This window comes from Spinacia oleracea, chromosome 6 (genome assembly GCF_020520425.1).
Source record: "Spinacia oleracea cultivar Varoflay chromosome 6, BTI_SOV_V1, whole genome shotgun sequence".
Lineage (NCBI taxonomy): Eukaryota > Viridiplantae > Streptophyta > Magnoliopsida > Caryophyllales > Amaranthaceae > Spinacia > Spinacia oleracea.
This window is the reverse complement of record NC_079492.1, coordinates 146,328,445-146,343,359: the sequence shown is the minus strand read 5'-3', so window position 1 is coordinate 146,343,359 and position 14,915 is coordinate 146,328,445. Positions and strand designations below refer to the sequence as shown.

Genomic DNA, 14,915 nt, shown 5'->3' with positions numbered 1-14,915 from the left:
ACAAAATCGATATTAATTTCTAATGACGTCTAATTATTATATTGACTGTCCTAAAACTAAACTCATAATACAAGAGAACTTTCATAGTGTTGTTATTAGCAAAGGAGGATCGATCGAGGATGGGAGTCGGAGAGGAGACTACTACGACGGTGGCTAACCTTCCCATTATCGACTTATCGGCGCCTGATCGAGAATCCACGGCTGCAACACTTCGCCAGGTAGATTCGTTCTATATATATCTGTCTCAAATTAGTTTTTACACTTTTATGATATAATCTCGATCTACTGATATATTTTGCTTCTAACTTAAATTAAATTACTTTTACGTATTAAAAATGTAACACCCTTTTGGTATTTGTGATTATAATATAATATAGGCATGCATTGACTTCGGTTTCTTCTACATTGTGAACCATGGAGTGGACAAGGATCTGTTTGGGAGATTGTTTGAGGAGAGTCAAAAGTTCTTTACACTTCCTTTGGATGATAAAATGAAAATAGCTCGCAAAGGAATTCGTGGATATACACCTTTATATCATGAGAAGTTGGATACCGCTACCTCTACCAAAGGTTTTTCTACCTCTAAAACTATATAGCTCTTTTTACCGCTATTTTTTTACTCCTTCCGTCCCGGAATATTTGAACCGATTTAACCGACACAGAGTTTAGTACAAAGTAATTGGCTTATTATTTAATGAGATTGTAGTTGATAGTGTTGTATTTTTTAATATAGATAGGAATATGTGACAACTTTTTAAAGGGGTTAAAGAGTAGGGGGGGGTGCATGAGACCACAAAATGACATGTGAAGGAGGTAGTTGTTATAATATTTATAAAAATTTACCATTTATAGAAGTAATCTGAAAAGGCTTTATAAGGAAAACTGTGCAAATAGTCCGGGACGGAGGGAATATTTATTTATTGGTATAAAAGTTTTACGTGGTAGATAAACTTGGAATCGAATCGTGTACATGTTACTGTGAAAGTGTGAATAACAATTGTGCTGCAAATTTGAAGGGAGTTTTTTGATGTTAGGTGATTCTAAGGAGTTTTTGGACATTGGGCCGCTTCATGATGAAGTTAGAGATTCGAACCAGTGGCCTTCTGAAGGTAAGAAAACAAAGACATAAAGGAAGGAATAGTCTCCTAAATAAGACGCGCTGACGTGGTAAAGCCACCCCTCTAATTTCCTCATCAAAATATATATGTACAAACAAATTAAGCCAAATGGAATAATATTTAAAATGGTGAGGGACTACTCTAGAATCTAGATTCATCTAAAAGTCAAGTTGATTTTGGCATATAGTATGGACAATCTGTCCATCTCTGCCTCAATTTAGTTGCGACAAAATTTTTGTACGATAATGGTCCACATAAACTTAATTATGTGTAAGATTAGGGTGTTTATCTTTATCTAAGGGGTGCCTATACTTTTTTTGCATAATTTTTTATTGTTCTGCGAGCAATAAAAAAAGAGTGAAAATTAGTTTAAATAACAATATCAATGTGACAACTAATGTTAAAGCAAAAATAAACTATTATAGGATAAAACCTTAAGTATATAATTCTTAGTTTCAAAGTTAAAAAAATGTTAAAGCAAAAATCGGGAACAATATCAACGTGACAACTAATGTTAAAGCAAAAATAGTGAAAATTAGTTAAAAATAACAATATCAACGTGACAACTAATGTTAAAGCATACATCCAATGTACTTTAGGATTTAATATAAGAATTTGATTAGAATTCGGATACTAATTAATTTCTTTAATCATCTACTGATGATTGTGGCATTCCAGAGCTTCTTCCAAACTGGAAAACAACCGTGGAAGCATACCATGATAAAATCATGTAAGTTATGAAGTACTAAATTTTCATTGCCTTATTTGTTCGCTTTCCTTGCATATCAATATTAGTGGTCGCTTTGTCTAATTACCGCTTACTACCTCCGTTGTATAATGTTTTTTACGGTTATTAACTTATTATTTGCACAAATATTAAGGAAAAAAGAGAAGCTATAGTGTTTAAAAATGTGGGTGAATGAAATAAAATATGAATAAAATAAGTGAGGGAGAGTATAAGGTGGGTGGAGAAAAAATGAATAAAATTAGAGAAAGTGAGTGAAAAGTGATAAATGTTGTGGAGGTAATAGGGGTAAGATAGTAAAGTTTCATGTCAAGAAATAGAATAAAACACAATGTAAGAACAATAAGAATAGACTAAAACAGAAAGCGCGCGTAAAGATCATTTTAAAACGGAGGTAGTATTTGTTAAGATAATTTTGGTGTTAGGCAAGGGCAGATTCTGAACAGTTTTACGAGGGGGGTCGGATTGGCCGGTAGAAAAAAAATTAAGCAATATACTATGTAATAATACAACTATATACAAATTTAGGGGGCTGTAACTTAAAATACACTATAAAATTTTCCGGCCGAGGGAGGGGGGAGAAGTCCCACCACAACACCAACTAAGATCTGCCATTGCCCATTGGTGCTAGGGTGTGTTCTATTTAGCTGATTTTCACTTATTTTCTGAACTTGTCAAAATTTATTTTAGTTATAAATTGTACTCCTTAATAACTTGGTCAACTTTTATTTCTCCTAAACTTATTTTATCTGATTAAACTTATTTTTCCCGAGATAAGTAAAAATAGGGTGAACATAACAAAACCTTGGTCATATCGTGATATTTAGTTTGTTTTAAATACTCTCAATGTAAGTATGTAACACAAAGTGTGGTGCCTTAATTAGGAAAGCTGGAAAAAGATTATATTCACTTCTTGCTGTGGCCTTAAACCTAAGTGAGAACTATTTCGAAGACATTGGAGCTTTGGATCCACCAATGCCTTTCATTCGCCTCTTACGTTACCCAGGTTAGCTAGCTGTAACGAAACATGATACTACGTATATAATTATATATGTATAGGGGACTTGAGCTGTTATATTTTGGATTTGCTTAATTGGCTGTAATTAGTGTTTGATTAAACATGTTTAGGGGACCTCAGTTACTACACTAATGAAGTTCTAGGTGCTTCTGCTCATTGTGATTATGGAATGATGACACTATTAGCGATTGATGGTGTTGCTGGACTACAGGTACACCTATACATATATATGTTACAATATCATATATATGCATGTTACAATATGTTAGTTACATATCCTAATTGTTAAACTATAAAGTTACATAACCTATCATGTTTCCTTAGGTTTGCCGGGAAAAAGATCGTCAGCCACGTATTTGGGAGGATGTTCTTCATATTGAGGGGTGAGTCATCCTACATATATTAGATCTGCATGACCATGAAACTTTTCAAATTAAGCCTGAACTATAGACACATGTCCATGATCTAAATTGCGCTCTTGTACGTGATTATTGACAAGTTTGTTACATTTGCAGGGCCTTAGTTGTCAACATTGGGGACCTTACTGAGAGGTGGACGAATAACGTGTTTAGGTAAATGTTTAATTAATTAACGGGCAACCCTAATTTTGAATGACAATGATGTACTGTATCAAGAACTAGGGATCGAATCAATCGTTTTACATCATTACCGTTTGTAACTCAGTACCCTAATTGCTTTAATATAAACATGCATGTCAAAAGATATCGTGTTTTTCGCCTTAAATAAATCTTGTTTTATGACAGGTCAACATTGCATAGAGTTGTGCCAACAGGACAAGAACGTTATTCAGTACGTAATTTATAGTTTTATTCCTTTTTCTTCTCATATATCCTTCGTTTCTTTTGTTGTTCAACTTACTATATATACTTCGTCGATCTATTTGTTCCCTTTATCCCTAAATAATACTCCGTAGGTCTCATTTTTATTTATTTTTTGAGAATTTGTTACTTTGTGTATTGATTTACTAGCTAGTTGAATGCACAACAAAAATTTGTATCTTTAACGACAACCTAATTACGACGGGTCAAAAAACGTCGTAAAAGCCTTTTGCGACGGGGCTAACATCCAAACAAAGACGGGAATAACCGTCGCAAATGTCTTTTACGACGGGTTAACGACGGGATTTTCCATTAACGACGACTCCCTTTTATGACGGGTTCGCGACAGGAAATCTCGTCATTAATCAACGATTATTGGTCTTTAGCGACGGATTTCCCGTCGTTAATGGTACAATTTTTTGTAGTGATGATGAAGTGATAGAACTATTAAATTGTCCTGCAGGTGGCTTTCTATCTTGACCCATCGCATGATCTTATGGTGGAGTGCTTAGAAACTTGTTGCAGCGAATCAAATCCTCCAAGGTGATCTTTTTTAAGTGCACGTACCCTCTCACATTTTCCCCTCACGTTATAGGTTCTACTTTAAATGTGTATTATCTAATCAAGACCTCTTCTCTGTTCGATTGCAGATTTCCTCCATTCCGTTATATTGACTACCTTTTAGAACGTTTTGAGGGCACATTTGAAGCTTGAATTCAAGTTATATATACGGATTAGTAAATAAGTATGAAGTATCATGTAAACTTGTAAAGCCCTATAATTTAAAAGGCTGAATTATATTATGTTAAGGGCTTTGGTATAAGGTTATGTATAGACTTACCCTTGTCAGCTTTGATGGTAAGGGCAGCTTCATCTCTTGTTAATTCGTCTTATGTTAAATACTTTATTCGTTCCTTAAATATTGCACCATTTTAACTTTTATAATATTTATATTAGGACCTTTGACTTTTGTGATTAAAAAAATTATAGTCGATATTGTTAGATTTATATCGATAATATATTCTAAATATTTTGTGAACTTCATGACAACTGGTGAATAAAGAGACGTAAAAAGAAAGGATAAAGTGGTAGAGTACAAGGTTTGCCGCTGATCCAAGAGCATCATAGATTTATAGCATTGCAAAATTGCGCGTTTGACATAAGAATTTTATTCAGGCCTCTAAAACTTGTACTCCCGTCCTTAGAAAGATTGTCTCAAATTAAAATTTTCACTTTATTAAAGTTTGCAAAAATAAAGCAAGTGGGTTGATACTTTTGTCTTTTTAATAAATTAAATAATAGTGCATGAGATGAAACATGTGAGGACCACATAATATAAATGGTATTGGACAAATTCAAAGGGACGAATCAAAATGGAAATTGAGGCAATCTTTTAGTGACAGAGGGAGTATATATGAGCGCGTTACACTTGAGACCAGTTCTGCAAAATTGTGGAAGAGATGGTTTTGATTCCTAACTAGTAACTAGTCTTTGGGCCCATATCTACGGATCCACATGTCTGCCTAATCCCCGCCTTGTATCTATAATTGGAGCTGCAAATGAGTCAAGTCGAGCTGAGTTTTAGTTTGTTTGAACTAAGCTTGATAAAGAACTTCGAGCTTAGCTCATTAAGAGTGGTTTTGTTCGGCCTTTATTCACGAACAAGCCATTTGCATTGATTTTGAGCTTGATAAAAATAAACAATGCGTAAAATATATTCCGGGGTATTATTTTTCATTTTCCAAATATCTAAATCCATTTAATTCAACTCAAGCTCTTTTCCAATAGAAAGCTAAGGCTAATTTATTTTTTCTATTATTAAATATTTTATTTCTTATAAAAGATACGAAGTACAAAGTGTATTTAAAAACCAAATAGTTTAAAAGTGCAAATATTTTTTTACGAGCCAAATCCATGAAATCGTTCGGGTTTGACTTTATTCCAATAAACAAGTTTGACTGACCGAGGTTCGCATCAGCTATCACCCTCAAAGTTCATCAATTACTCAGGTTCGCATCTCCAATTCTGCTTTCTGTTCATTATTATTCCAATTGTGTTCTTGATTTTATTAGTCTGGAGTACTTATTTACTTGTTTGATGCATGCGCATTAAGTTTTAGTTAGGGTTTTGATTTGGGGAACAATTAATCGAATTAAGTCTTCAATTTGTTTCTTTTCAGTTCAATTAACGTGTTCATTTTACTTTGTTTCTCTTTTACGGCTGAATTTTGTGCAAATTGTTCACTAAAAATGGAGAAATTTCCAGCAATGTTTTTGGCCCAATTTAATCTGTAAATTATCCCCCATTTTTGAAATTATTAGACTCAGTTGCTCCTACTTTCAAGAACCGTAATAGATTTCCGATAGCCGATATTTTTGTTATTATAGCCAATTTGTTGTGAACATATTGTTGGAATTTAATCATGAGTTCAATTTCTTGTAAATTTATCTGATTTATATTCCGCCAATAATTGGATTAAAAGATGTATGCTTGTTGTGCTCTAATTTGTGAGCATTTTAACTCGATTTCAACATGTTGATGCATTACAGAGCATTTTATCATTTAATCAACGATTAGTAATATTGATATATAAGCAGTCTTTTAAGCAGGAAGGTGAGATGAAGAGGGAGAAGCAATTAGAACAATTGGACAACATTAGTAATTTACCTAACCATATAATTGCACACATAATTTCTTTCCTTCCAACAGAAGAGGCAATTAGAACTAGCATTTTGTCTTCGAAGTGGAAATACCTTTGGAAAGGCATTAGTAGTATTAGCTTACCAAAAGGTCTTGCGTGCACAAGGTGTACAACAAATTTATTGTACACCAAGATAACTTTTACCCATTTTTTTGTAACTTTAACTTAGTTTTGATTAACTTTTATATTAGTAAAAAAATTTGATAGATAAACATTTTAAAGAGTTCAATGATTAATTTTATACATTATTAGTGATTTTGAAGAAATAAGTTTTATTAAAATGAAAAAATTTATCACTAAAAAATAGATAACTTTTACCTATATAAGCTTAACTTTTATGCATTTTGAGTTAACTTTTACTCTGGTGTACGATATTTATTGTACAACCCTTATAAATAAGAATTTGTGTTAGCTTACAGGGTAGTAAATCTGATCCTGTTAGATTTGCGAACCTTGTGGAACATGTACTTGACAATTGTAAATCCACAAACCTACTTTCAATTAAGCTTTCCTGTCCAGATAATATAGGCTTATCGCGTATGAATGCGTGGATTTCCACAGCTCTTAGGTGTAAAATCGAAAAGCTCCATATTGTTCTTTAAAGACTCTGATGGTGAACTGAAGCTAATTCTTAAACTTCCAGTTAAGGATGAATATCAGCCTTAAAGATCGTGAACCATGCACGTGGGCTCCACCAGACAGTGTTCCTATTTGTTTGTTAGAAAACCTCCAAACAATTGGAATTAAATGGTTTGCAGGATTCAAAGACGAATTAGAAGCAGTAGAGTACTTACTGACAAATGCCCGAGTGTCGGTCCATTGAGCTTTCTAGACTTTCCAGATGAGGCTGTTGAGGAGACACACATTATAAATTGATTATTCTCGTTAGAAAGTATGTTGAAATCGAAATACAGCATACACCATGAAGGAGTTTTCATAAAAAAGCAAATGAACTCGCAATAATGCAACTGATATGGTTTAACTAATAGCAGGATGTCGCACAGGAACGAGAACTTTGTCTAAGCTTGGCCAACACAGAGGAAATGCATCTTCATGAAATGGATCTTCATAGACTGATAGACATTGTTGGGTGCTCAATTGATTATCTATTGGGACTGCGGTTCAAAAGTCCACTTAGCTAAGTACAACATAAATCAGCTTCCCCTCTAAAGGCTACACACCTCCTATAAGCGGCCCAAGGCCGTAAAGTCCAGTTGCATTTACTACACAAACACATATCAAGGTACGTTCATTGATTGCCTTTACACATACATATCTCTAGAGAATTCTCTCTGATATGAACCTAGTCTAGCATACTTACGCATCGGAGGGGTTTTCCTTGGAACCACCCCGATGCCAGTAACATTACTCGTGTGCAGGTATTCATTGACTAACAACACTCAAGAACAAACTAGATCTTCCACACTATGAAAGAGCCTTCAATCCAAAGCCCATTGTTTTATATCGGAATAATTTGGTGCCGTTTATGGGGAAGATATTATAAAGCCTTGAATAATACCCCATTTTGCTTCTAATATGGAAAACCTCAACTATTCGAAAACCTCAACTATTCAGATAGTGGATCTCAATCTGCAGAACTTGTCCACTGTAACCCGAGTAGGACGACGCATACTCATACGGTAATCTCCAGACCCCACTCACGACGAGGGAGCAACTAAACGCAACCATAAAATAATGCCGAATTTCTTTGCATAGACAAAGAGCAAAATTCAAGAAATGACCGTCGTACTCACCGAAGGACAAGGCGATGGTTAGATCTGGATCCACAATCGAGCGTCACAGATTCCAGGTCTCGTTGATCTCCTCCACCAATGTGGGAACCGATTGGACGGAGAGCGCCTGGAACTCTCAAGATGTGGCTGAGAAACGACCAGAATGGTACAGAGAGCCAACCCCCCGAACCTTCCGAAGCAACGGGACATATATCAATTCCCATAAGATCCCCATTCTTTTTTGGGTATGGTGAAATTGAGGGGCAAAAGCCCAAAGAAAACAAAATACAACAACAATAAGAAAACCAACCCAGAGATAAAAGAAACAAAAGCTACCACTACAACACAACGTCCAGCCTGATCTCAAGCTGTCTCCATTAATTGCACCATCCTTGGCCACGCAGCTCTTCCATTCTAATATCGTTGCAAATCAAATAAATAAAATGGAAACCATGTGTGGAGGACGGGGTTAAATCAATGAGTATCAACACCTCTCATACCCTTTGTTGTTCTTTGTTTGTCCATTTCAATCATTCCCTTTACCCCTTCCATTATCCAACTTTCCTCTACCATGATTCCCACCCCCAGCCAGGTTAATTCTATCTCTAGCTTAGTGTTTAAACTCAAGCTGAAAACATATTAAAGTCACTTTAATTTAATACTTCCTCCATTTTTTTTAATTGCACCATCTGGGAGTTCACGCTTGCCAATGCATTATTTTAACTACTAATATCTCCCATTATGTATTTTAAAAAATTATAAAAATTTGATAATTTGAGAGTATATTTCGAAACGAATCTAACAAGATCCCACATGAGTATATTTTTCCTTACATATAAATCACAAAAAATAACTATATAAGAATAAGCGAATAGTGCTAAAACCAAGATGGTGCAATTATAAAAAAAAATGGAGGAAGTAAGTTACTTCTAATAGCTGCTAATTATGATGTAGCTCCGGATTAATGATCATACGTTGCAATGTCTTATTTAAGAAATACCTGTATATATATATATATATATACTTTCTCACTTCCGGAAATATCGCACCATTTGTTTTTTACACTATTCACACTACGACTTTGGTCATTTTTTGTGATTCGTACGTATGGAAATTTTAGTCATGTGGGGTAATGTTATGTTAGATTCATATTGATATATATTTTCTAAATATTAATTTTTTTATAATTTTTACTTGCACACAATTTGAGATATTAAGAGTCAAAGTAATATTTAAATGAGTAAAAGTCAACCATGGTGTGATATTTCCGGAACGGAGAAAGTAAATAAAGTATATTTAGTCACTTGAATGAAGAAGTTACAACAATAATCTTAGGCGTGAAACGGTGAAAGTGATGGAGGCCAGGCTTATCTAGCTTATAGCTAGCTAGCTTAATCACCAACAAAACTAACTTACACGTACCAAAGAAATATCAAACGTATACAAATTTGAATAAAACATGCAGTATAGTAACGTAATTATTACTTCATGGCAAGCTTAAATATCGATGTCCATATCCATATTTAAGTGCATTTGAAGCCGGAGGTATTAGTTTTGCCACACTGATTGAGCAACAAAGTCAAAGAGATAGGGACATTGAGATTAATCCCTAAGATATTAGCTTTAATAGCGGTGCAAAGACAAACTGCTGCATCAAGATCAGCCAACCCTTGAAGAAGAGTGCAACATTGACTCTGTGGTGGACTTCCAATAACAACTCCGAGCAAGCCACCTAACACATTGGCACACACCCCTAACTTTAGAATATCAATGGGGCAGTTTCCTTTTGATGGTGGTGTTGGAGACATTGGTGGGTTCCCTCCTTGTCCACCGTGGCTAGGCGACCCTGGTGGTGGGTTCCCTCCTTGGCCACCGTGGCTAGGTGGTTGTGGAGTACATCTATTACATGATGGTGGTGGTGGACAGGGGACAGAATGGGAACTTACCATAGTGAAAAACACTAGGTTGAGGCATAGGAAGATAGCAATTGATGACAAAGCTCTTGATGCCATCTTAAAATGATGAACAAAATAAATACTCTAGTAGTATATTTTCTTAAGTGGTTACTATGCTTTGTGATTAGAGATTAGAGAGATTGTTGTGGGAAATTTAGGAATTGGGCTTCGGCTATTTATAGGAGCCTATTTTGCGAAACTAATAGAATCGGAATATAATAATTAAAAAATATAGCACCTATATAGATATTATGTTAACCAAAAGATGGTCCATCGAAGGACTAATAATACCTACTCGTATAGTCGTATAAGCTCAATTATTCAACACTTTTTTTTTTATTATAATTTTTTATTATTGTTTTATGATCATTTCAAATTTGTCTATCTCCATTTACTTACGAATTACAACTAAGAACAAGGAGTGCTACTTTTAGTAATTAACCTATATTTTAAGTTTTAAGAATTAATTAAGGTATCTAATACAAGAAGTATTGTCTTAATTGATCTCTAGAAAAATATTAGTGATCGATAGTTGAGTTGCAAAATTAAATGTCGTATAAACAAAATAAAATGTCTATTAAAATCATACGCATTAATGTTTAGAACTCAAGGTTAAGTGGGTTTTAAACGAGCATAAAAAAATAAAAATGAGTTTATAAACGGACACAAATGAGTTGTTCGTGAGCCTTAACGAGTCAAACACACAATTGTTCTAGTCAGACTTGATTATCAATCAATCCTAAAACTTTTGTTCAAGTTCATTTAATTTATTTATTTAGAGATTAAGTTTTTGTTCAAGCTCGTATATTCACGATATTAATTATCGACCTTAAACTTTTTATATAGCTAGGGACTTCTAGTGAGCAATCAATGTCTACGTACAAATGCCTTAAAATGATTAAACTTAAATCAGATGACTAAAAAATAGAGTAGATCGTTAATCCATATTATATTGTTCGTGATTCTATTTTAATACTAGCTGAGGAGACATATCAACCAATCAATATGTTTGTAGTAGTAGTTCTACTATTCAAACAAGATATGATGGCCATGTTGTTGATCGATGTAGCCGCACAAGTGCACAACAAAACAATGAACAAGTTGTATATATTGCTGGATTAATTGCTAAATAAGTAAATATAACCCATCAAAATCATGCACTACCTTATGCATTGGGGTAACTTGACTATCACAAAATTGAATTTCACGCTACAAGAATTTGTATCTTTAACGACAACCTAATTACGACGGGTTAAAAATCCCGTCGCAAAAGTCTTTTGCGACGGGGTTAACAACTAAACAAAGACGGAACAACCGTCGCAAATTTCTTTTATGACGGGTTAACGACGGGATTTTCCATTAACGACGGCCCTCTTTTATGACGGGTTCACGACAGGAAATCCCGTCATTAATCAACGATTATTGACCTTTAGTGACGGGATTTCCCGTCATTAATAGTACAACTTTTTTGTAGTGTCATTTGGAAAGTTTAATCAATGCTAATTTTGTACTTTAACTTCAAACTAGCAAGCATAGCCTCATTTGACATTTGTAGTATCAAATTACATTCAATCCAATCTCAACTTCTTACTAAGTACGTACATAGTACGTATGCCTTTCGATCAACATTAATATTGGTGTACAAGAATCCACGAATCTCGACGATATTTTGGACCTAACATATGTAATTGGCTAATTGTTCACTTTCACCTTGCACCACTTTCTTAAATAGAACTGGTTCACTAAAAATTTATTATCATTACAAGAATTTGTATCTTTTATGACAACCTAATAACGACGGGTCAAAAATTTCGTCGCAAAAGTCTTTTGCGACGGGGCTAACAACCCAACAAAGCCTGGAACGACCGTCGTAAATGTCTTTTATGACGGGTAAACGATGAGATTTTCCATTAATGACGGCCCCCTTTTATGACGCGTTCGCGACAGGAAATCCCGTCGTTAATCAACGATTATTGGCCTTTAGCGACGGGATTTCCCGTCATTAATGGTACAATTTTTTGAGAAAACTAGTACGTGTTTAATTTATTATAGTGACAAACTAGAGAAAATTATTAAGTTTGATCAACTAATATTATTATGGACCTGGGGCCAAGTCCACCCAAGCATAATTGTTCACATTGCTACGGAGTATTTTCTTATTAGTTCAGATGCGACTATGCGAGCCACTAAATTAGGATTTAGGATAAGGGAATATGCATTACGCATATACGCATTTTCCTCCTTTTAAAATATGGGCCGCAAATGTAGGTTTTCCTCTCATGTGGGTTGTAGGCTGGATATGTTAACTTAATATTTACATATATTGTCGACATTGATAATTTTGTGAAGCTTAAGTAATACTACTATGTAATACGTAGTACTCCGTACTCCGTTATTTATATATATCTCAATCTATCGTATTAATTAATATTTTAACATATATGTCCAGGGGGCAATAAATAACAGTATTGATAATGATCTTATATGTAATTTGTAATTATATAGATTTGATAATAAATTTATACGAAATTGGATATATTAATGGTTAAATATTACATTGAAATCTAGACAAATCATAAGTGTAAAAAAATTTAACAAGGGTAGTACTCCGTATTTTATAGTGAAGATGCAATTATTCAAAATTGATGCGCATAGCACGCATATAAATCCAAGAAAGATGAGACGTAAAAGGAACATTGACTGTGTTGGAAAATAATGGTTCATTTACATATAAACTAGCTTGTATTTTCATCATAACATCGTCTTGGTATGAGAATACGCTGGATCAGGAAACAAGAATCCAAGAAGTTGGACGATATTTTGGACCTCATATCTGCAATTGGTAAATAGTTGACTTTGACCATGATGTGAGCCATTAATTAAAATAATTGATAATGATACTGCTGATGATGAAATTGTACAAGAGATTCGTAACAATAATAATCCAATCTATACTAATATATTAAAAGGCATTGTGAAAAATGTATATGTGGCACGTAGTACTCTCCCCTTTACGCCACATCATTCACTCATCAATGAGATTCGAACACAAGACCTCATGTGTAGATGATAAGTTTTATTACCATCTTAATCAACCACCAATTGTGATTTATTTATTCACATTAATTTATAAATGAATGTTAACATGAGTCTAAACACAACTACATTTTTACATGACATTTTATTTTATTTGAACTATTTTGAAATAATAATTATTATTATAGCATTAAAACATGAAAAGCATGTTGACTTAAATTTTATATATATAATTTGGTGTTTAATAATTTGAAGCACTTAGTTCCATTAGAAAACAAATTATACAAATGGTAAAATGATCTAATTGAAAAATTACTTAGCATGATAAATGACGTAATGTGTCTGTGTAGTTGACGAACTTCATGGATGTTTTCACTTTATGAAATACATGTATTTATGTCAAATATTAAGCTCAAAAATCTAAAATTTTAAGTATTGAATGTAGCAAGCGTAGCATCACCCGGGCCACACACTAGTTACAAATTAAAACAAGAGCTCTTGACGGTGCTAATTTTGGATATATATGTACGTATATAATAACATGTCAACTTTTGCCACTAATTAAGTAGTAATTAACATCCACATCTAATCCTTTGCTTTTGCTTTCCGCCGGCGTATTCACACTTAATTATTTCGGCAATTCAACTCTTTCGCGCACCTGATTTATGCTGGAAATTATTAGGTACAACCAAAGATATTTTTATGCACGTTTGTGGTCTCTACCATATTTTCTCCTTATAGGTAAGGAGAAAATGAGAGAGGGTGCACCGTGCACCCGCGTGCATGTAATATGCTCTAGATTTATGCTAGTTGTGGTTTTGAATCGTCTGTCCACTACTTATATATTTTTCACTAAATTTATTATCGGTTGATATTCGTAATTGATGAACTATTTTTATTTCTATATTTGAAATTACATTATTTTCATCCAATAGAAAAAAGTGATACACAGTATTGTTGGTTGGTTAGAGGATTTTAATTCATTTTAAAAGAGTTATAAATCAATATGTTTTATCATTTTTTTTATTTTATCATTGTTAACCGCTTGAAACCCATTCTCCCAGCTTTAATTTCACCAAGCCAGTGTAGTTTTGTTCCGGGAAGGCAAATAACGGACAATATCATCATTGTACAGGAGATGCTCCACACTATGCGGAAAAAACAGGGAGTTGTTGGGACCATGGCTATTAAAATCGACTTCGAAAAAGCTTATGACCGCTTACGGTGGAGCTTTATCAAAGAAACTCTGATGGAAATCCGCCTACCTCAAGTAATGATTGAAGTAATCATGCAATGTGTTACCTCGCCGTCACTCCAAATCCTGTGGAATGGAGAACCGACTGAAAAGTTCACCCCTTCTCGTGGAATTCGTCAAGGAGACCCTCTATCCCCGTACTTGAATGTGATGTGCATTAATGGGAAACTCAGTGGTTGGAAACCAAAGCTTATCTCAATGGCAGGGAGGGCCACCTTGGTCCAATCAGCCATTAGTTCAATGTCGTACTACGCTATGCAAACAACAAGGCTGCCGCGGAGTACGTGTGACAGCATCGACCGAGTTTCAAGAAAATTTTTGTGGAGCGGAAAGGAGGAGCAAAGGAAGACACACCTGGTGTCATGGGACAACATTACAAAACCGAAGCCAATTGGGGGATTAGGAGTGTGGTCGATGAGACAAGCGAACGCAGCGTTCCTCACAAAGTTGGGTTGGAGACTCTTAGCCGAACCGGAAACACTGTGGTCGCGGGTAGTGAGGAATAAGTATTGTGC

The 14,915-nt window shown here is 34.4% G+C and overlaps 2 protein-coding genes across 3 annotated transcripts; one reads left to right on the top strand and one right to left on the bottom strand.

Moving 5' to 3' along the window:
* LOC110795493 (2-oxoglutarate-Fe(II) type oxidoreductase hxnY) lies at positions 1 to 4,676 on the top strand. 2 transcript variants are annotated; one of them, XM_056831237.1, is made up of 11 exons: positions 1 to 218; positions 378 to 570; positions 1,035 to 1,109; positions 1,779 to 1,848; positions 2,748 to 2,869; positions 2,992 to 3,092; positions 3,206 to 3,264; positions 3,397 to 3,453; positions 3,646 to 3,691; positions 4,184 to 4,263; positions 4,371 to 4,676. In XM_056831237.1, the coding sequence occupies exons 1-11, from the start codon at positions 120 to 122 to the stop codon at positions 4,432 to 4,434; spliced, it is 966 nt and encodes a 321-aa protein (XP_056687215.1). In that variant the 5' UTR covers positions 1 to 119; the 3' UTR covers positions 4,435 to 4,676. The 2 variants fall into 2 exon arrangements, with proteins under 2 accessions (XP_056687215.1, XP_021856201.2); XM_022000509.2 differs by having other exon boundaries at positions 11 to 218; positions 1,797 to 1,848.
* A 4,722-nt stretch (positions 4,677 to 9,398) lies between these two features.
* On the bottom strand, positions 9,399 to 10,270 carry LOC110795510 (pEARLI1-like lipid transfer protein 1). Its single transcript, XM_022000528.2, has one exon. It carries the CDS (start codon positions 10,164 to 10,166, stop codon positions 9,678 to 9,680), a length of 489 nt encoding a protein of 162 aa, XP_021856220.1. The 5' UTR covers positions 10,167 to 10,270; the 3' UTR covers positions 9,399 to 9,677.
* Positions 10,271 to 14,915: the final 4,645 nt, after the last annotated feature.